The sequence below is a fragment of the Leishmania braziliensis genome, chromosome 33, assembly GCF_000002845.2.
Source record: "Leishmania braziliensis MHOM/BR/75/M2904 complete genome, chromosome 33".
Lineage (NCBI taxonomy): Eukaryota > Euglenozoa > Kinetoplastea > Trypanosomatida > Trypanosomatidae > Leishmania > Leishmania braziliensis.
The window spans coordinates 497,077-518,753 of NC_009325.2; the positions used below are offsets into that span (position 1 = coordinate 497,077).

At 58.9% G+C, this 21,677-nt stretch overlaps 7 protein-coding genes across 7 annotated transcripts; all 7 read left to right on the forward strand.

The window, feature by feature from the left end:
* Window positions 1-1,001: 1,001 nt before the first annotated feature.
* On the forward strand, window positions 1,002-2,042 carry LBRM_33_1420 (conserved hypothetical protein; the record flags this gene model as incomplete). Its single annotated transcript, XM_001567860.2, has 1 exon — window positions 1,002-2,042. One exon carries the CDS (start codon window positions 1,002-1,004, stop codon window positions 2,040-2,042), a length of 1,041 nt encoding a protein of 346 aa, XP_001567910.2.
* A 1,376-nt stretch (window positions 2,043-3,418) lies between these two features.
* On the forward strand, window positions 3,419-5,551 carry LBRM_33_1430 (conserved hypothetical protein; the record flags this gene model as incomplete). Its single annotated transcript, XM_001567861.2, has 1 exon — window positions 3,419-5,551. The coding sequence occupies one exon, from the start codon at window positions 3,419-3,421 to the stop codon at window positions 5,549-5,551; it is 2,133 nt and encodes a 710-aa protein (XP_001567911.2).
* A 941-nt stretch (window positions 5,552-6,492) lies between these two features.
* Window positions 6,493-8,397, forward strand: LBRM_33_1440 (conserved hypothetical protein; the record flags this gene model as incomplete). The annotated part of the gene is made up of 1 exon (XM_001567862.1): window positions 6,493-8,397. One exon carries the CDS (start codon window positions 6,493-6,495, stop codon window positions 8,395-8,397), a length of 1,905 nt encoding a protein of 634 aa, XP_001567912.1.
* Window positions 8,398-9,433: 1,036 nt separating this feature from the next.
* On the forward strand, window positions 9,434-11,764 carry LBRM_33_1450 (conserved hypothetical protein; the record flags this gene model as incomplete). The annotated part of the gene is made up of 1 exon (XM_001567863.2): window positions 9,434-11,764. The coding sequence occupies one exon, from the start codon at window positions 9,434-9,436 to the stop codon at window positions 11,762-11,764; it is 2,331 nt and encodes a 776-aa protein (XP_001567913.2).
* Window positions 11,765-13,138: 1,374 nt separating this feature from the next.
* LBRM_33_1460 (conserved hypothetical protein) lies at window positions 13,139-13,894 on the forward strand (the record flags this gene model as incomplete). Its single annotated transcript, XM_001567864.1, has 1 exon — window positions 13,139-13,894. The coding sequence occupies one exon, from the start codon at window positions 13,139-13,141 to the stop codon at window positions 13,892-13,894; it is 756 nt and encodes a 251-aa protein (XP_001567914.1).
* A 1,192-nt stretch (window positions 13,895-15,086) lies between these two features.
* On the forward strand, window positions 15,087-16,082 carry LBRM_33_1470 (conserved hypothetical protein; the record flags this gene model as incomplete). The annotated part of the gene is made up of 1 exon (XM_001567865.1): window positions 15,087-16,082. The coding sequence occupies one exon, from the start codon at window positions 15,087-15,089 to the stop codon at window positions 16,080-16,082; it is 996 nt and encodes a 331-aa protein (XP_001567915.1).
* A 2,150-nt stretch (window positions 16,083-18,232) lies between these two features.
* On the forward strand, window positions 18,233-20,524 carry LBRM_33_1480 (conserved hypothetical protein; the record flags this gene model as incomplete). The annotated part of the gene is made up of 1 exon (XM_001567866.2): window positions 18,233-20,524. One exon carries the CDS (start codon window positions 18,233-18,235, stop codon window positions 20,522-20,524), a length of 2,292 nt encoding a protein of 763 aa, XP_001567916.2.
* Window positions 20,525-21,677: the final 1,153 nt, after the last annotated feature.

Below are 21,677 nucleotides of genomic sequence, written 5' to 3' on the forward strand. Positions count from 1 at the left end.
GTACTACGTCGCATGAGAGCGGTCAAACGCTCTTCTGGGAACCTCCTTGGCTTTATATGCTCCTCTTGTCTGTTTATGTTTTCGGGTTCGCGCGTGTCTCCTCCTCCTCCTCCTCCTGGATGAGCGAGACTACGGTTAGTCCATCCGCTGTGGACTGCGCGTACGTATGTTTGGGGGGTCATTGGCTCTGGTGTCTGTGCAGGGGTGTTTGCGCCCCCGCCCCCTTCTCACCTCCCCTTCACCCGCTTTCTCCGGCATCACCCTCCACCCTTCCCTGCTCTCTTTCAGCAAAAGAAAGGAGGCCAGGGCGGCGACTTGAACCGAAAAAGGGGGAAGAAATGAAGTTCTCACAAGAAAAAGCCGACCTGTGATGTTAGACCCTTTCGCTTCATGCACCGCCGCACACCACCTCTCGATCTCTGCATCGCCTGTCGATGGTGCCGCAGGGTTGGATTGGGTCATTTGGGGTGTGCACTGCTGCCATCTCTGGTTTTCGTGTGGAGAGGTTGGAAAGATAACCGGGTCACGCTCGCCCTTCACTCCGTCCGTCCACGCGGGAGTTACTCGCTCTCTCCATTCACACAAATCTGTGTCTCCACTATCCGCAAACGCTCTGCTGCTCCTTCCCCTCACTCTTTGCTCTCCCTTGTCTCATCCCTGAAGCGTCGACGTCTGCGCAGAAGCGCACAGCTCTTTGCATCCTCATCTGGCTCGCCGTGTACCAGCACGACTTGCTTGCCTCGAGGTCCCTTTCTTCGACTGTTGGACGCTGTGCAGACCGACCTCGTTGCGCGCGGGTACTTCTTTGGCTTCTCCTCAGCAGCTTGCCTGCGTCACAGAGCAACGACCCCCGCGCAGGTACAGACTAGCAATATCGCTAGTGGGCCTACACGCCTCTTCCTTTGTCTTCCCCCACCCCCCCCCTCCCACGTCTTCTCGCAGTCATCATGACGGACCCAACGCGTAGAGATCCCACCGAGTTCCTACGGGTGCTACGCCGCATGTCGAACACGACGTCGTGGCAGAAGGCAATGATATTTGCGTCCAAAGGCCGCATGGTGGGCTACCGCCTCACCCTCGAGCACTACAACACAGTCCTCTACTCCCAGTCCATGTGGGGACGTGCGCTAGAAATGATCAAGGTGATTCGTGCCATGCAGCAGGACGGCGTGCAGCCCAACGGCGCCACGTACTACTACGTTGTGAATGGCATGGCAAACGCAGACCACGGCTATAATTACGACTTCAACATCAATCATAGGCTGGAAAAGCTGCAGCACTGGCGCGTGGCGCTGAATGCGCTGCAGGCGTGCGAGGCAAACGGCTTCGACTCGACCGACACAATGCACAACTCCGTCATCGTGACCATGACCATACCCGGCATGAACCACTGGAAGGAGGCATTGCAAATACTCAAAAAGATCATCGATGAGGATCGGCAGCTACACCCGAACATGGTTCGCTTCCTTCATAATTGCCTCATTCGCAACTACCGACCGCGTGAGGCAAGCGATCTTCTGCGATTGGCAGCTGAGCGCGGCGTGAAAGGGTACGAAAATGCGTGGGAGGCGGACGTCTACAAGGGAAAACCGACAGATGCCCAGCTCGAAGCCTCACGAGTCAAAGCTACCGCGATGAGTGCAGCAGGAATGGAGTGCGTGGGTGGTAGCAGCGGCACGCTCTCCTCGTCAACATTGAAGGGCGAGGAAACTGACCGCAACTCTGCACAAGCCTCCGCAGCCGCCACGCTCATGGCGCTGCAGCTGCGTGGCGACCAGTCACTGCCACCGCCCCAGATGCACAGCGCTCTCCAGGAAGAAATGGAGCGAAACATTACTGCGGAGCGGCAGGCGCTGCGCCCCTTCACCGCGGGGCTGCACTACACCGAAATGCAGTCCGTCTTCCGCCCACGTGTGCATCGCCAGTTGTGGTACCAGTGGCATCAAATCGCAAACCGCTATCGGCCCACTGCATCGCTCAAGCGTCGTCAGCTGGCTCCCCGCGACTCACCCACGGGTATCCCGGCGTGGAACCGTCTGTGAGGAGCAGAAAGGGGTGATGATAAAAGCGACGAGAAAAGAGGGCGTGGCGTGGCGTGTGTGTGTGTGTGTGTGTGTTCCCAAGCCATGTGATGCGACGACCGGTAGCGCACAGGGAATTTTGTGAGGAATCGCCAAGTGTGTTGGCTGATCTCAGGCCTCAGCTGGCCCTCGGCATTGCCCCTCGTCTTTGTTCTCCTGCCGGTTACGATTGCGTTACCCAGCCGCCGCCCCCCCCCCCCTCCGTATCTTCATTGCATCGTGGGTTGACCGAACAAACATGTTAGCTCTGCTGGGAGGGGGGGAGAGGCTCACGTAGCCAAAGGGGAGAAACAGACCTTCACAGAATAAGGCAAGGCAGCAGCAGCCTGGTGCAACGTGAGCGCTGGCGGCTTCCGCCGTGTACGTGGTGGTTCGCGCTGTGCATGTATTGCTTCACCTCATTTGAGATAGGACAACCATACGCGTGGCCTCACGTGCTTTTCCTTGTTTGTTTTCGTCTCTCGCCAACCTCCCTACCCCCTCGCCTCCCAAATAAACACCCTCTGTGTGCTCATCATGGAATGAACTAATTCTGTGTGTGCGGCACTACAACTGCTGTCATCGAACACACCACACACACGTATCTTTCCCTCTTTAACGTCTTGACACAAGAAAGCGGAAGCCGCGCACATCATCAACAGCGTGAAGACTACTATCACCCACACACGCACGAAAGAAAGGAGGTGGCACTGTCATCACCGCACTCATCACCACTACCGCAACAAGGGCACACAGACAAGTCCAGTCGAACTGTCGACGGCGCTAAACACAGACACAACACTTCCTTTGCGCTTTCTTCTCCCTCATTCACCTCTTTACTTCGTTGACCCCCTATCGTAGCTGCATTTTCTTTTCGTGTTGCTTTCTCCCCTCGGCAGCTCAACTCGCCAGCGCTGCTCACGCCGTTGCCTCCCTCCTATAAGTCCCTCAAATAAGTCCCTCGGGAAAGACCGTCTTCAGCACACACACACACACACACACACACTAAAAAACAAACACGCACGACGCGGACGCATCCTTCTCGCTCTTGCGCCGCAACCACAAACGACTGCTTACCAGGGCACCCCCTTCGCATCTTTTCTGCTCTCCGACCCATCGAGAAGGCGAGCGAGTGAGCGCTAATGTCGACATGGGCCTCCCGCCTCTCCTCGAACAAGTCGGTGTACTCGACATCGGCAGCTGAGAATCATGAGTCGCCAGCGCCGCGTAATTCGTCTATAATGCCCTACACCGTCTCACAGACAACAGCTGTGAGCAGTGAGGGCGCCGGCGCTGACGTAGGGGCTGGTGCTGGAAGCTCCGCTATTCTTCGCGAAGAGTTTCGCGCCATTGCGGAGATGTACAATGAACAGAACGTGTGTCTCCTGCGTCTCCCGCCGGACTGCTGGGACATGACCACAAAGTACCTGTCCTACATGGACGTCGTTGCCCTAGGCCAAGCCTGCCGCTCCCTGTGGGCTGTGCTGCACAAGCTCGAAAGCGTATGGCTCCGGCAACTCAGCTACTTCTACCACGACGTGCGCAGCCTTCGAGGCGGAAAGCTTCTCTGCACCGCCCCGCTCTTTCCCGAGCTGCCGTACAGTCACGGCATGAATCGCCAAGGAAGCAGGGGTACGCTGACAGGACTAGCAACGGGGCAAGAGTGGTCGCGCAAGGCGTCGCGGCAGTCGCACATATCGGCCTATGAGAGGTTCTTTCAGGAGCGACGTGTGTACGTGCTGGACTCGCATCGCGAATGGCATTTCCAGGAGCTGGCAGACGTGGCGGACAAGCCCACCGGCATGTTCACTGTGGCGCTGCACGACGGTCATGTCGAGGCTGTGGCAACGGCCGTCTCGCCACCGCCGCCGCTGCTGCCATCACCCACCTCCACCTCAGCCTCTATCACCACATCACCGATCTTCGAGAGTACCGTCGGTGGCATGCATGAGTGGCTTTCTCCAGCCCCCTTGCCACCGGCGTCTTTCGCAGCATCACCCACGCCCACGCCGCCGCACCATCGCACCACGTCCACGCAGATAAATGGGATGTCGGCTGGCAGCAGTCCGGCGCTCGCGCCAGTCGCTGCACCGCCTACCCCGCCGCTGCTACCACGCGTCGGTGAGCCTATCATCAATGACCACAACCCCCTCCTGCGCCTGCGCGTGTATACGATAGAACCAGTGAGGGCGGAGAGGAGCAGAGACAACGGCGCCGCAGAAGTGGCAGCCGAAGCAAGTAAAAGTGATGACGAGAACCACCGCAGTGGCGCCTCGCCAGCCTCGAACATAGCGGCCACTCTTGCCGGGATGACGGAGGAGCAGGTGATTGAGTATGTGATGCGGCTATCACTCGAGGAAACGCAGCAAGCTGCTGCACAACCTTCGCCGGCGCCGCCAGCTGGCGAGACACCATCCAACGTGAATCCCGCGGCAGCGGATATGCCAGAATCTGTCAAACAGCAGCAGCGGGAGCTGTATCAGCATCGCCACTACCGCGGCGCCAATCCAGCGGCATCTCTGCCGCTCAGCGAACTTCTCGCCGTCCTCGACGCGTTCACAAACAATGCACACGATCAGCTGCAGTACTACCGCGTGCGGGACTGCACAAAGGAGGAGGATCCGGCGTTTCTACAACGTCTTTCCGAGACGCTTCGTAGCGCAAAGCATCGGCGGCTGCACCTCGGTAATCATCACCGCGCCGTGCGCAACAATGGGCAGACGACGCGCAACCGGGCGGGGCGGTCAGCCGGGGCAAGCTTGGCTGATGGGTCGTCAGTCAGTCTCTCTGCCTCCACCGCCGCTGGCACCGCCACACCGCCGCAGCAGCCGCCTCCGATGAACCGCATGCTGCGCGGCTTTCACGGTGATCTCTTGGAGATCACCGAACGAGAAGCACAGCTGGTAGCTGGTACGCTGCTCGGCATGCCTCGCGTGATTAACGAGTTTGTGGCCTTCCGGTGCTACGACCCGGCGCTGCTGTACCGCAGGTTGCACCCTTCGAACACGGCTATCGATAGGACCGACACCCAAGGCACACCTCGAGAAGCGCTGAAAGCGACGCCACCTCTCAAGGATAGGTTCGTGCTATCGGACGCTATGTCACCCATCGACAGGCAGACCACAGAAGCCGGAAGCAGCGGAGTTACCCACCAGCTCACCGAGACACCCGCCGCTCATGTGGTGGCGACAACGCGGACACCACCGCTGAAGCCGCTCCCGTTCTTTACGCGCTTCTTCCTCGCCCCGGAGTTGTGTCACGACGGTTACGTTGCCCTCTTTGTTGTGGATGTAGTTCGTGCGCTTGTCATAGTGGAGAAGGAGGTCGTCACTACCGACAATCCAGACTGGGCCTCGCCCTTGATTGCGCGGGGTGGCCGCGTGGTGGTGCACGGTCAGGGGTACAACGCACAGGTCTACATACGCGATGAGTACAACTATGTGCCATTAAACCCCACACGACGACAGCGAGGCTCGGACTCCAGCGGATGAGAGGAGAAACAATTAGAATGGGCGTGGTCGAAAACAGCGAGGAAAGCGACGCACCGCGTGACAAGGGTGCAGTTCCTGACGTCTTCTTTATCGTCTGCTGCGTTATCTCATGCAGCCATTCCAGCGAACCATCGTACCGTATCTACACTGCCATCACCTTTCGTTTCGTACGCTGGAACATGAGCCAAACGCGCTCATGACAAGCAGTACTGAGGAGCAGGGGAAAGTCTCCAGCGGTAGACGATTGAGGTGGTGCCTTTTGTTGTTGTTATGTCGTTGGACGTGTACGACGGTCACCGCCGTGTGCTGGAGCCAGCTTGGGGGGGTGATGTGGATGGAAATCAGCACACTGTACTACTGTCCTAGTGCAGGCCACATACACATAGCTTATTACCTCCGACTTGGCAGGGATTTTTAGTGGAGCCGGCAAAATTCTCAACGAGCTGGCCTAGCATCGCTCCCCTCTGCTTTTACTGCCGCTTTCCTCTTGTATGTTAGCATGTGTGTCTTGTCTTGGCGCATCCTCTTCTTTCGTACTCTCCTTTTCCCTTCTTCTCCATCTCTCCCTCTGTCCTTCCCCGTCACGAGTGGGCTGTATGAAAAGGGGGAAGGAGGCTGACGTTGCCACTACGGCTGCGCTGGTATCCTATTTCGCTCCGCCAGACTACATAGACACACACGCACACACATATAGAGAGAGGAGGAAAAGCGCGACAGAGACCCACCATACACCCACCCACCCACACACACACACATCTATATAGAGAGAGGGGACGATATTACTTCACCCACCTCAAGAAAAAACGCAAAGGTGCGCTATTTCTTCCGTGAAGCCCCGAAGAGAAGAACACACACACAACACACGCTTATTTCTCTTCCCCTGTACATGGTGACAGTGTCATAGCTCAGCAGCCATTTTTTTTTTTTTCGTCACTGCAGTCATGTCCGTCGTGCCACGTCTCAGGACGGCAGGCCTCTCGGTCAACACGCGTGAGGACGCCGCCGTCTATGCCGAAACAAAGTCCTTCCACGCGGAGGGCGCCGTGGTGACGATGGCTGCAAGCTACAATAGCACCATGTGGCTCGCGATGCAGGACGGGCGTGTAGAAGTACGCGATGTGCACACCGGCCAAGTTGTACACGTCTTTGCCGTTGCTGGCGTGCGTCAGCGGCGCAGCAAAGTGTGGTGCATGCTCTCCGTCTACAACTCCATCCATCAGGAGGCACAGCTGTGGATGGGGCTGAGTTCCGGCGCGATTGAGGTGTACACAGAAAACTACCAGCTACGCTGGCAACTCAGCAAACACCTATCTGGCGTGTACTGTCTCGCTCAGTACCGCGGCGACGTTGCCTACGCGGGCTCGAGCGACTTCACCATCACACAGTGGCGAGTCGCGGATGGGCGACTGCTGCGCGTTCTGACAGGTCACAGCAACTATGTGCGTTGTCTCTACGCTGAAGGTAATGCCCTCGTGAGCGGATCGGACGACAACACCGTTCGTGTCTGGGATACCTCTAGCGGCACATCCCTACAGCAGTACAAACACCTGCACCGCGAGAGCGGTGGTGTCTCGGCACTCTGCCGCGTGGGGACGGCAATGTGGTCGGGTGACCACAGCGGCGTGATCGCGGTGTGGCGGCTAAAGGATGGTGAGGCGCTGCTCATGTGTCACCAGGTGCAGGGGCGCGTCACCTCGCTCCGAAAGGTAGGTGCACGTGTGTACGCCGGTAGCGCTGAAGGCCGCATTTGCGTCTTCAACGCGAGCGACTGCACAGTTGTGAATCGCCTAGATGATCACCTAGGCAGCAACATTTCTGCCATCGCCTGCGCCGTTGAGGTGAACCGATACTTTGTGTGGTCTGGCAGCGCAGACAACACGATACAGTGCTGGCACCACGATGAGCACCAGCCCATGACAGCAGAGCGCGAAGGAGCTTTGGACATGCAGTGGTACTACACGACCCAGCTGCCGTACCTGCAAGCAAACGAGGCGCTGCTGGAGCAGCAGAGAGAGCTGATGGAGCTCGTGGTCCTCTCCAGCGGCTCTGACGACGCTGTGCGCAGCTTCTTGGCCAACCTAGGGGAAGGCCGCGAGACGGCTGCGGCGCGGTACTGGCTCTTGAACGGCAAGGTGAAGCAGACGCAGAAGAGGTGTGACGCAATGGAGGAGGAAATACGCGCGATCGACGTTGCGGTGGAGCGGAAGGCGCAGACATTGGAGGTGCTGCGCCGACAGCTGGCTCGCTTGACGGAAGCCCTCGCCAGCGCCAGACTGCAGCCACCACTGCCAGGAGGAGCACCAGTCCCGGCTTCCATGGCTACTGAGCTCCCCGCAGCTCGTGCCAGTCTGTCGCCGCCCTTGGTCACCATTCCACCGCCGTCAGACACATCGGCCCTGCCCTCATCGCCACCTTCAGGGATTGCTGCACCGCCACGACCCACTACGCTTGCCTCTGCTCTCCCCTCTGTTCTTCCACCACCCCCGCTGCAGGTGATGGTACCTGCCGCCTCGCTGCCGCTGCCGTCCATGGCGCCCGTGCCTGAGCGCAGCTCCTCACCACCGCGAATAGTGACGGGGACACAGGTCACCCTCAGTCGCAGTTACGAGCCGGTGCTCAGCTCCCTACCGCCTCCGCCGTTCACCGCAGGGTCAAGGCCAACGATGGAGGCGCTGCTGCGAATGGATGGTAGTGGGACAGCTGTGCCACCACCGCCAGCAGCGGTGGTGCCCCTGCCCCCCGTGGCAGCTGCGCCGCTCCCTCCATCTACCGGCGGCGTGGAACCGCTTGGCGAGCTGCCCGCGAAAGCGGCAACACTGCCGCTGACTCGCCGGATGTCATTTTAGCATTACAGCGTGCAGCGTGAAGGAACACTAGTGCACACAGAGTGAAGGAGAGCCTCAGACAGATGCGGGATGCAGTGGCTTACTTGTGCGTGGGTACGCAGGTGGACCGAGTCGGTCCTTCTCTCCCTCTTTCTATCCCCAGGTAGTTTGTTGTTGTACACACCTAGAGAGTGAATGAGTGGTGTTGCTGCGTAGAAAGGGGAGGAGAGCAGTGGAACTCGTGTGCTCCACGTCTTGCGCCACTTTTGCACTTCTCTCCTCCATCTTCCCTCCTCCCTCGCTTCCTGCACGCAGAACTGTCTTGCTAGGCTCTCTCTTTCTCTCTCTCTGCAAAGGCGTAGCGAAGGTAGAGTCGCGGATGCAGCGTAACGCAACCGAGGGTGTTGTATGTGCCTCTCTGTTGGGCAGATGAAGGGGGGGGGCGCATGGTGCAACTCCGCGCCCGTCCGTGGGTGATACGCGCACACGCACGTGAACGACCCCCCACGCCATGAAGGCATCCGTCTCTCTTCACTGCAACTCTCTGCTCTCTCTGCTCCCTCTCCTACTTGCGTGGTTTATTCGTTTGTCTTTTCTTCGCCGCTGATGTACGCCGACGCGCGGTGTTGTTTGCGTTTTGGACGGTGGGAGAATGTATTGGGGCAACATACGGCTGCATAAGCGAGTCCGTCCCCCCCCCTCCCATTGCCAGTGACTGCGACGGAGTGTCTGAAGTTCATTAACGGTGAGGTACAACGCAGCCCCCTCCCAGCTAAAACGCGACAAGAAGCGCGAGCCTGAAGAGGTACACCGTGGAGATTGCTCACAGGCACTTCATCTGGCACTACCCATAAACACGTGCAGCTGCAGAGTACACGTATTGAGGGATCTGCTCAGTACCGACTACGCACCTTTGCATACACATACACCGCTCACCATAGACGTTGATAGACAGGTCAAGTCCCTTCCCCTTCCCCACACCTTCACATCAAGGACGCTGAGACACACGTATACACAGAGAGGGATGTACACGCACACACCAACTCATCATCAGACAATGCCCTCTCCGCAGCCGCACTCGGTGGCCTCCGAGCTGCTCGTGAAGGACAGCATCCTCGTTGTTCCGGCGCCACCCCTGTCCATTGCCACAGTTGGAGATGTAGTGTGGATCGCCTTCTCGGACGGAAAGGTTGAGGTGCGCAACTCGCGCACCGGTGAGGTGGTGCGCCGCTTTGAGCCAGCCATATCTGCAGTGCCCACATCTGCCCTCACTGGCTCAGCTGCCATCGGTGTCGGGGGTTCTACTGGCATGCTCGCGCTGCTGAAGCAACACAGCAGTGAGAGTGCCGCGACCACGCACACCACCAACAGCGCCACTATTGTGTGTGCACTCCTCGCGGTACCGACGGTGGACGGCGACACGCATGTGTGGATGGGCCTATCCAACGGCTGTATTGAGGTGCACGATGGTAGCACGTTTTCTAGCAGCAGTGGTGAGACCGCCGTCAACGTGTCGAATCGCCCTTCCCCACACGGCCTCATCGCTCTACTGCGCAAACATACAGCAGCCGTGACGAGCCTCGCAGAGTTCGGCGGCTATGTCTACTCGGGCAGCGAAGACCGCCAGATTCTGCAATGGCGTGCGTGCCGCCTCATGTGCGCTCGTCTCTTCAGCAGTCACTGCCCGCATGATGGGTCGGTACGCTGCTTGTACGCAGAGGGCAGCACACTTGTCTCCGGATCCGACGACTGCACGGTGAAGGTCTGGGACATCGGCGAGGGTACTATGCGGCTGACAGGGTACTTCCACTCGCAAAGCGGTGGGGTGCTGGCACTGTGCCGTGTTGGGGAGCTCATGTGGTCTGGAGACGCGTCTGGGCAGGTGGTGCGGTGGCATCTTCGCACCTGCGAAGCAGTTGGCATCCACGTCCCGCACAGTGGCCGCGTGCTGTCGCTCTGCCGCGTTGGACATCGGGTCTATTCCGGCTCCTCGGATGGCACCATGGGCATTTTCGATGCTGGTAGTGGGCAGTTGCTACAGCACATCACGGATCAGGTACTGGGTTGGGTGGTGGCTGTCGAGTGCCCTGCCAAACTGTCCCGGTTTGTCGTGTGGTCTGCCAGCGCCGACGGTGCTGTGCGGTGCTGGTACCAAGACGAGTACGCAAGTATGACAGCAGACGAGGTGCGCTTCAACGATGGTTCGTGGTACGCCTCAGGCTCCACCCCATACCGCGAGTTCCGTGCCGCTGTCGGGCAGCGCACGCAGCGGCTGAAGAAGCAGCTGGAAGCTATCGAGCATCGGGATAACCAGGCCATGGCGCTGCTGCGCCACTGCAGCACGGTTTTCGGCGGCGGTGGCGCGGGGGTAGAGACGCAGCTGCAGTCGCTGCGTGACCAACTCACTAAGGTAGAAGAACGGTGCCGCGTCGCAGAGGAGCGTGTGGCAGCAAAACGCCACACGGTAGCACAGATGGATCGAGATATTGCCTCGACACTGGCACTGCTGCAAAACGCGCGATGTGAGATAAATCTGCTCCTTCCTGGGGAGGCGGAGCGGGTGCTGGCCAGCTTGCCAGCGCTGACCACAGATGACCTCGTTGCCTACACACCAACGCCAGCGTTGGCGATGCTCGACACGGCCTCTGCAGCACCGCCTATCACCACAACCACCTCAGGTAGTAGCGCAACTGCTCCTCCGCCACCCTCCTCGTCACTGATTCACCCGCTACCGCTTCCCACGGTGACAGTACCGGGATCGGCAGCTGCAACATCCGCGTCACCGCCGGCGCTGGCGGTCACAACGTCAACACTAGGCGTGGGCGGACCACTGACCTGCGCTCCACCATCCCTCCCGCCGTCTGTGACCGTGATACCGCTGCCGGGAAGCGGTGAAAACGCCGCGTCAGTGACTGGAGGCGCCCTTCCGCAGCCGCCATCGTCCTCATTGACCATGGCTGCTGCGTCTGGGCTAGCATCGACCGACGGTACAGCTCCAGCCGACGGCACTGCAGCTGCAGTTGCTGGTGCTGGTACGGCCCCTGGAGCGGCGGCTGCCACAGCCGAAAAGCGACCTGGCGCGGCCCCCCCTCCAGACGACGGCGTTACCTGGACAAACCCGAACGTTGGGAATTACATTCAGCGCCGCTACTACGGTGCCTCGCCGAGCCTGCGCACAACCGATCTAATGAAGCAGGAGCGGCGCCGCGGGCGCCTACCGCAGGTGAAGGTAGAGGCGCTGCAGAGAGGCCCCTCTCGCCCCCGCGTGCCGCCAACGGTGCGCGAGGCGAAATCCCGCTCCGCCAGTGCCGATGCGAAGTGGGCGACAACCACCACGGCAACGACAACAAGCGTGATCAAGACGAGCTCAACAAAGGCTGCTGCATGACCTTCTCTGCGCGTGGATGATGGAGGCATAGAGAGACGTGCATACGGGACGTTGCTACTTGCTGCTGGTATTCACGTCTGACAACCCCTCTGCTCTACCTGTCGCATGCACAGAAGATGTGCGGGCCTGTGGATCGCGTAGGCGACAACCTATGTGCAGGTGGCGGTTGCCTCCGGTGGTTAATGCAACTGGGCTGTCTTTTCTCCTTTTGTTGTCTCCTACATGCGCTGCCTCTGCATGTGTGCCGTGCAACGCGCCGTAAAGGAGTAAACAGCGGCGAACCGCTCTTTCTGGACCTACAAGGCGGCGGCTGTGGCACTCTCTCTCTCTCTCCCTCCCTTAACTTCGCTGAGGCCGAGTGCGTTCACCTGGTGCCGACCATTTAATCTGGACGATGTCCCTTCGAAGGACATCTTGCCGCGCGCGGGGAGTGCGCGTATACGTTCCAAGGGAAACAATCGAATGCAGACGGACGCGTACACAGGCGTGATGACGAAGAATCGAATGCAATTCACCGAAACATCAACGCTCACTCTTCACTTCTCTACATCTCCGCAGATAGGCGCTCCACCCACCCACCGAAAACACTTTCCCTCAGCACGTTTTCTCTGTGGGAATCTCTCGATTACCTACTCGCGGGCACACGAGTAGCTGCAGTGCACGAGAGGACGGAGAAAGGGTAGCGCTCTCGAGATATTGTGTGTGTGTGTGTTTTTCGGCTTCTCTTCACCTTGTGCAGATACGCACGCACCTCAGGTGCGTTTTTTTTTGTCTCCTGTCGCTTGAGCTAAGCAGGTGACGCTTCTCCACTGTTGCGCGACTGAATCACTCATGAGCGTCTTCGTGCCGCCACCGCCGCCGTCTGGCGTTGTGGTACCCCCGCCACCGCCAGTGGAGGTCTCCGGGCCGCCCGCCGCTGTACCAGCGAGCTCCAGCGCAGCAGCTGGTAGTGCGACGAACGTGATAAAGCCAGGTGGTGTGATGCTTGACATGTCGACCATCCTCGGGCCGCGACAGAATGTAGCCAAGAAGTCGTTGCCGCCCTGGACGAAGAAACTCGCAACGCCCCTCTCCGACGCCTCACCCAGAGCGGACAACTCAACGCCACCGCCGGCGCCCGTCGCTGTCAAGTCTAAGTCGCCCCCGATGTCCCACACCGCGGAGCCTGCTCTCGCTGCAGGGGCACCAAACAACCCGGCGCACCGCACAAACGTGGAAGCGAGCGGTCCGTCGTTGTCTTCCCTGCCTCCCGCAGCTGCCCCGCTCCCGCAATCTGTGGTCAACGTCCCCGTAGTTGTGACGCGCAAGTCACTCCCCACCGCGTCATTGATCACCACATCCCCGCCCTCTGCATCGCTGCCATACACATCTGTCATGGCCGGGCCTGTTGCCTCCTCACCGCAGCCGGCGGCCTCAGCCCCATCACCGCCGGTACACCCTGTAGTAGAGGCTGCCACGTCGAGCGCGGCTAACACTGCAACACCGTTGCCTCTCGTCTCATCATCAGCACCGCCACCACCGCAGACTACTCCAATCGCGCTGGCGGAGGTGCCAGCACCGGCTTCCGCTACGGCCTGTGCGTCGACACTGCCGGCTCCTGCACCAGGCGTCAATCAGACCGCCCCTGTGGCCGTCCCGACAATACCACAAGGAACGATGCAGAAAACTCTGTCAACCTCATCCCCTGCTGCGATCGCCACAACTGCTTGCATCGTGCAGGAAACGATGCGAGCGTTTCGACCTCATCCTGCACCACCCACGTGTACTGTAATTACGCCACACGCCGTCTTTCAGGAGGAAGAACAGAAAGTGGTGGTGTCGCCTCTGCCGCCAGTTCCTCCGAGAGAAGCAAAGAAGGTGCCCAGTGCGGCCGCCGGCTCTGCAGGTAACTGGCGCAACCGCTATGACCTGCAGCCCTCTCCGTCCTCTGGCGCCGCGCAGCACTACGGCAGCGATCCACTCGCCACCAACGCCGCCACCTCGAGCACGCGGCGGCAGTGGACGTCGAACGCCGTTATCAATTCACCCAAGCCAATGAGTAACTGGCGAGAGACTTACTGGCAGCACGTCGATGTCCATCGCTACGTCGCGCGCCGCTATTTCGGTGCTCCCCCGCCGCTGGAGCAGTGAGCACGCCACTACACCTGCAACAATGCACCTCAACGACGCTTGTTTGAGGGTGAGGCGGAGTGATGCCTCCATCCCACCACTCAGAGCAGTGGCATCGTGCAGCACCGACATATAGGCGCGGAGCCTGCGCTGCACTGTTCGAGTAAAGGGAGAGACGACTAGCCACGATAGAGGTTTTGCCCCTTTCTTCTCTGCTCTCCCTCTCTCATGTGCTTTTCTTTACACATTCGGTGATGACTCCCTTTGCGTTCGCTTATCCTCGCCTCGATGGGCACCAGTTTAGATTAATAGATGACATGTGCTCAGAGAGTTGCACGTATGTGTATTTTAAGCGCAACAAGCGAAAGAGTATACAGTCGGTACTACGGATGGTCTCGTGAGGCCAAAAGGGGAAGGGAGAGATGAGGCCAGCACCTGCTACTCCCCAACCCTGTGCGCTGCTCCGGGTAGTGCACTTGAAAACGGTGTCCATCCTCTCTGACCCTTTCCTCGTAAAACATGCGAAAATGTTGTTGCAGCACCAACCCGCTTGCTCGTATTGAGATGTGTGCTGGCACAGACCATTCTTTTCTCCTACGTTTTCAACACTAACTGCACTACCTCACACGTCCCACGCACACTCGTCCTCCTCCTCTCTCCCCCATCTTGCCCACGTCTTTCTCATTGTTCTCACGGATGGCAGTCATCGATACTGTCAGCATAAGAGGAGGAACAGTCGCAAAGAAGAGCGTTCCGTCGCTGGTTACTGTTGTTCTCTCCTACACCCACCCCTCTTGCTACTACACTGCCCATTGCTCATCGATCGCTCCTCCTCTGCTCCTCCCTCACCTCGTCGCCACGGACGGATTACGAATCTTCTGAGCAGAACTGCGACCGTTCAACAGGCAAGCAGTCGCAGGTGTGCTCAAGTGCATGGTGCACCAGTTTGTCGCTTTCTTTCCTCCATCAATCCCCCCCCCTCCCCATTTCTGCTCATCGGACAGCAGCTGGGCCAAGGCATCAAAGTGGCTGACAGTATAGTGTGCACACGCACACGCACACTTATTCTGCACGTCATAGTTAAGAGCTACCCCTTTGAGCTCTCTGACACGCGTCACAGCACAAGAACAGCCGCAGCAGCAGTGAAGAGAGAAGAGGAACGGTTGTGTGCTTGCCTCTCTCTGTGCGTGCGATCAGCTGTGGTGCTGCAGCCATGAGAGTGACACGCTCCGCGCGTGCGGTTCACGCGTTTGTGCGGATGCCGCATCATCGAAGTGTGCCGCCAACGGGTCCGAGCGGCATCATTGTAAACCGTGATGTGCTGCTCCGCCAGTTTCGTGACTTCTACAGAACTCTTCAGCACTGTACATTGGTAGATAAGGTGCACCTCATGGCTGAGCGCCCAGGCGTGGAGTCGCTGCGGGTGGCCGATCAGATGGCCTCCCTTGGGCCCGTTCTTTTGGGCATGCCGCTCACTGGTATGGAACACCGCTCGTCGGAGTTCCTCGAAACGATGCGCTACGTTCGCGGGGCCGGCGGGCCAACGACGGTCTCGGCGTACCTGCAAGACAACGACGCGTGTCGATGCCACAGTGGCGATATCGTGTGCCTGCCACAAGGAGTAGCGGTGGGTCACGGGCCGCGCACGAACGCGGCAGCGCATCAGGTGCTGCGGGAATTGTTTGGCAGTGGGGACGCTCCCGACGGAGGCACCCACGGCGGCGACGGCCCGGCTGTCACGAGCCCAGGCCGCAGCACCAAGTTCGAGGTGGTGACGCTAGAGCAAGAGAGTGACGCGCCGCCTCTTGGGGATTATTTCGGGTTTGCCGGCAATGACATACTACTGGTGTGGAAGGATGAGCACGGTTTGTTAGCGGTGGATCAGCTGCAACAACAGCTCGCGAAGTCGGAGCTGCAGCTTCAAGTGCTGTACCTCGAGCCTGGGTGTCACTTCCTCACCTTCTATGGCATCGACTACACCCCTGACGTGCTCGTGCAGAAGGGTTTTGAGCGCTCCATGGACACCCTCGCTGCGGCTGGCTTGAACCCTATCTCTGTGCAGTGGTCGGAGATGGACAAACTCGGCATCTCGATGCGGTCGACTGTGCTGCCGCTTAAGTTTCTTCAGAGTCCGTCATCGACAGGTGGCCTCCTGCAGCGCAGTCGTAATCGTGTCAACCGATGGGCAGCCAGTCAGATTACGCAGTAAACAAAGGACACGCGCGAAAAGCGTCGAGGGTCAGAAGCGTCTTCAGCTTTGTTCGTGGTGCGCGCGTGGGCTCGCTTTCCTCTTGGTCTGCCACCTCCTGCGCTGTTGTTGATGTCCGTTCGTGCTGGCGTGGGTGTTGTTGCTGCCCTCCTCCACTGGTTCGCCGTGCCGTTGTAGTGGTTGTGGCGGACGCGCTGCAGGTGAGCGTCATTGAGGGTTTTTGATGTTTGTCTCACAGAAAAAAAAAAGAAATTGAAGCGATCCAAGTGTGAATGATGCCACGCAGACACACCAAAAGAACCCTTTTCGTTGTTGATCCCCCCTGGCCTTTCACGGGCTGTGCAATCTGACCTACCTTCCCCCCCCCCCCAGCGACGTCCCTCCCACGCTCTGCTGTTGAACGCGACCTGGCGTGTGCATGGGTAGCAGAGGGAACGGGAAGAGAGGTGGGTGTCCATCTTGCATTCGGCTTCTCCGCTCAATCTCCGATCATGGATTGTGCCTTCCTCTGTTCCCCCCTCCCCCTCTTCACCACTGCTGGGCACACAGCCTCTCGCCACACCTGTTTCGCGCGTGTGTCTCTCTCTCTTCCTCGCTCCTCCTCTCGCCTTCACCAGCGCTGAAGAACAAGGTACGGAAGTGGAAGTGGTTCTGCTCTCCTTCACACAGTCTGTCTTGTGCTTCTCTTTCACCCGTCCTCTCCTACTCACGCCACTTCGCGTCATCGCCTTGCCTTGTTGTTTCTTTAACCCCCGCTTGGTACGGCTCCGGAATCATGCGCCCCCCCCCCTCCTGCACCTCTCTCTTTTCACCGCGCATGGGCGTAAGTGTGGGAAGCCAAAAAGCACCGCCTTGCAAGGTTAGAGCGGCGCGAAGTTTGTCCACGGACTTCGAACGAGGATCGCGCTAGGTGGATCAGCAACGATTAGCGTACCCATGAAGGAAGACGGCAAGACCTGGACAAAGACAAGGTTGGGATTGTGTGCGAAGCCATCGGAGTGCAACCAGGCGGGACTCAGGCTTTCTCCCTTCACCTTCCTCCGCCACCACCACCCGCCCTTTCATTGATTCCCTTGTGCACGAAATGTAATGTTCAACGAAGTGGGAAAGTCCTGTCAATCATCAAAGCCAATCGCCACTCCCCTTCCCCTTCCAAAAATGGAAAAAAAAAAGCTTCAGAAAACGACATACACCCCACGCCTGCCCGCCCTTTACGATTTATCTTTCCTTTTCCCTTCCGTCTCTCTGCAGCGGTCGGTGCCATTCATCGTCTTCGTCCGCTGTTCCCCTTTTCTTCAGCGAATAACACCCTCCCCCCTCCACGATGACGCGAGGGCGCACGGTCGACGCATCGAGTGACGCCCTCACCCTCCCTTTTCTTTTTTCAGCTACGGGGAGCCACAGAGGAGAACATGTGAAAAGTCCGAAAATGCTCACTCTCTGCGTTCCTGGATTGAAGAGAAAACACATGTATACCTCGGCATTGCATGCAGTGCACACTCGTCACACCCACATATAGCTATAATCTCCCCGTCGCCTTGTGCCTCATCCTGCCGCGTAGGTTCCCGTCACTTTGTCACCCATCGTAGTCTTTATTCTCGTTCACAGTGTCGTTTGCACCCTCTTAACTCCGTTCCAGTCATCGTGCCACCATGTACCTTCCCCCTCTCCTCCCCCCCCCCGCACACACACAAAAGAGATACTAGAGCTCTGTATGAACAGCGTCCCGGTGATGTAACCTCCTGTCACCGCTAGGGGGGCGAGGTCTGGTCCTGGCTAGAAGGTCTGCTTAAAGGAGAAATGAGACCCTCGAGCGCAGCGAAGACGCGGTAAAATTTCTCCTCTCCAAGTTGTGGTGGAATACCGAAGAAGCACATGCAACTAGTAGGAGCTGTCAGCAATCTACATCACGCTCTTTTTACCCCCTTTCACCTCTCTCTCTCTCCCCCCCCCCCCCGTTGCGTGACAACGCGGTGGCAAACTAAATTTGTGCTCTGCTTTCTTTTTCGTTTCCTCTGCTTCTTCGTACGACCAGTGCGCCTTTCTTTTCCTCTCCATTTGCTGGCTTCCCCTCCACACACCGGCGCTCTCGCAGGCACAGTGTACTGGGCAGAAGTGTATCCTCAGCGGTGGCGGCTTAAGGTGACTCAATGGACATCGCCCCTTCCAGCTCCTGTGCGCTGCGAAAGCGCCTGTGGGGTCTCTTCAACATCTACTCAGCGGTGATGCCGAACAGCGATGGTGTCTGCGAGCTTTCTGAGGCTCGGCGGCTCGAGGTACCTCGCTATCGCTCGTGCCTTGATGCCCTCGCGCGCCTTAGCAGCTTTCGTAACTTATTTCTTGGTAGCGAGGATGACATGGCCATACGGGCAGCCTCTACGCAGCTGCAATCCAGGCTAATACAGGAAACGCTGTGGGGAGAAGCGGTGAAGCTAGATGTAGATTGTGCTCGGCAGCAGCGGCGCCTGAACCCCCTTGAGGTGCAAAGAAGTACAGCCCCTTGGCTCAGTAATGACCTCGACGCCGACAGAGATGTGTTTGGTAGAGCGCTCTACAGCTCGGCGGCCTGCAGCCATGGCGGTGATTCAACGCCCAACGAAGACGCCGGTGCAGCTGACGATGTAAAGGGCAGTATTTCATGGAACGCACTGTATTCGGTCGTTGTCCTCTACCTGTACGATCAGCATTGCTTTCACCGCTCTTTTCTTGCACCTGAAGTCGACGCGCTGCGAAGCGGCCACAATGAAGCCAAGACGATGCACACAGGCGGCCTGGATGGTGCGTATGTGAAAGTGAAACAAATCCATGTGGCCGCAATGGCACCGCTGGTGCGTCGAAAGACAACCTATGCGAGTTGCGCTACCCCTGCAGGCGCGACTCAGGCAGCCGAGCAGCGACCTTGTGACGGCGCTACCACCTCTACATCCTCATTGTGGTATGTGAATCCGTCATTTTCGTCACAGGGTACTCAGTTTCAGCAGCCCACCTTGAAGAATGCGGTGGGCCAGCACGTAGAAGAGGAACATGCCGGCAGGTCACTCAAGCCGGTGTACACACCGCCGCGCCCTCCCCGGCAAAATCCGCCACAGGCCTCCCCTGTGGTGCCTTCCCTTCGCTCACCGGTACCAACGCAGCATCTCACGCACATCGTCGACGCTTCTGCGCGTGCCGGTTCTAGTTCACGCTATATGGTAGGTTGTACTGAGGACTCGGCCAAGCCCGTCCCACCGCCACGCTGCAAGCACACGCGGCGCGAAGCAGCCGAACTCTCGTGTAAAGAACGCCACATCGGTGTTGGGACCGATGTGGAGGTCATCAATGGCCCACAGCCGGTTTTTTATCCAGCCGTGTCAGTGTTGATGTCCTCGTCCTCGAACCCAGCGCCGCCTGGGGCCATTGCCATAATGCCGAAGAGAACAGCGGTGGAGGATCGACGACAGTGGCTTGCCTCTCCGTCACCACGTCCACTTGAGGATGCTGCAGAGGTATTTGGAGATGAACCCGGCGCCATAGAAGCGGCGCCGGCTGTGGTTCGCATTCGCAAACTGCGCCCCCAGTCGCCCTCCCAGCAGAACGCGATGGTGACGCACCAGACGCACAAACATCGGACCAGACATTCTGACGCAGCGACGCTGAAGCCGGCCACTGAGAACACCAAGGCACCTGCTCAGCGACTGTACGCAACACGCCGGCCACAGGCTGCAAATCCCGCGAACCTGGCAAATGCCACACCGAAGTTGACGACCCAGAAAAGTGGCGCTGACACCGGCGCAGCCGCACAAAAGATGTGCTCGTGCGTATCCTGCCCGCTCGATTCGCGGTCAAGACTCGCCGAGGCCTGGCTAGGCAGGTCCGAGTACTCGTGCGATTTGACACCCCCGTCCACCATTCCTTGTGAGGTGTGCCTCTGCGAAGTGAGGGGAGGTTCTTCCTCACTCGACATCGGACTCGAGCGCGAGCGGACCGGCGAGCAATCGGGCAGCAGCGGAGACGCTGAGGGCCGCCACACCACTGCATTTGCCGTCGGCGCGCTGAGAGGGGCAAGTGTCGAGGCAAGCAATGGCCGCGACTTAATGCGACCCGATTGGGTGCGTGGGACTTCCCCAGCAAAGCCGTCGCCCTCTCCCGACACCCCTCCTGCGCTGTTTATGGCTTCGGTGGTGCCCTCCTGCGCCTCCTCAGCTTCGACACGGGATGTGGAGGATGCAGCAAACGATCAGGAGAACCAGCTTCCTCCGACGCAGACTTCGCGGCGGCGCGGCCCCTTGCATCATATTGCGCAGACCTTCCCCCTCACAACTGGCGAGCCTTTTGCGCCCCACTCCCTCAACCAAAGGCACCAGACTGGAGCAGTAGCATCGCCGGGGATGGTGATACCGGTGTGGCACGCCACAGCACCGTCGCCAACACCTAGCCCACATGAAGACGAGACAGAGGCATAGCAGTATTCCGTAGCTTACCCGGTGAGATCAACTTCTGCATCCCCAGCTGCGCCCCATCATTTCACGACACAGTGGGCTTCGAAGCGGCGGCCACGTCAACCACAGCAGCTCATAGGAATGTTAGGTCTTGATTTCTCACCATCCTACACGTCGTCATTGGCCCGCGGCAGAGACTCGCGCTTTTCTGCGACGGAGCAGCAGCACTGGAAGCAAATAAGGGCTCCAACACCCACCAATCTAACAGCCTCGGCGCGACTCCCCTCCTTTTTGGGTGAGGTGACGTACCGTCCTTTCACGAGCCCACATGAGATAAAGTCGGCAGTGATGGGCCAAGAAATGCACACGCCAATACGGCACTGGGCACCAAGACCGCAAGGCCTCACATGTCGCACACCAATTACTGTGGTATCCCCCGTGGCTCGTCGACCGACAGCAGCTCTGTCGCCGGCGTCACCGGCAGTGCAACATCAGCAAGTGGATGGGCGATCGCCCCCAGCTGGGCTGTCGAGTCGCACGAGAGCTCGATCCATCAGCTGTGGCAGCCACACCCCACCGACGTCGTCACGGGTGCCTTCCATACGCATGCCCCTGTCTCCCTCTGGCAGCCTGCAAGTGGCACCGTCTCCCTTACTATCACCCCTACCTGCCGCAACAGCCGCCTCGTCAGCGCTGCGATGACTACATGAAGGGCCGATAGGAGGGGTGGGGACGGTGTCAGGCAGGAAAACTGAGGGGGAGAGGTGGGCAAGGAATCACAGCATGTCGGCAACCCACCGCACCCTCCTTTTCCCCTCACCACTACCACTAACCACCCACTCAGCCCTTCAGGAACCCTCTTTCGCCTCCTTTGATTTGGCGCTCTTTGGTTCGTCATGCCTCCCAGCCATCGGGGTACGTACGTGCGTGGTTTCCGTTGTTGATTCGTACTTCATTTTCTCCCTTCTTGGCGGCGTGTTGTGAAGGCACAGCCTTCCTTTGCCCCTCCCCCTCTCTCTCCCTCTCTCCCTCTCTCTTTCCTCACCCATTTCCTCCTCTCAGCACACCCGTCGCCTGTACTCTCCCTCTCTCTCCAGATACTTGCATCCTCGCCTTCATCGGCCTCCTCAGCCCTCCCCCTCCTCGTCTTCTTCAGAAGTGCACGTCATACCAGCAG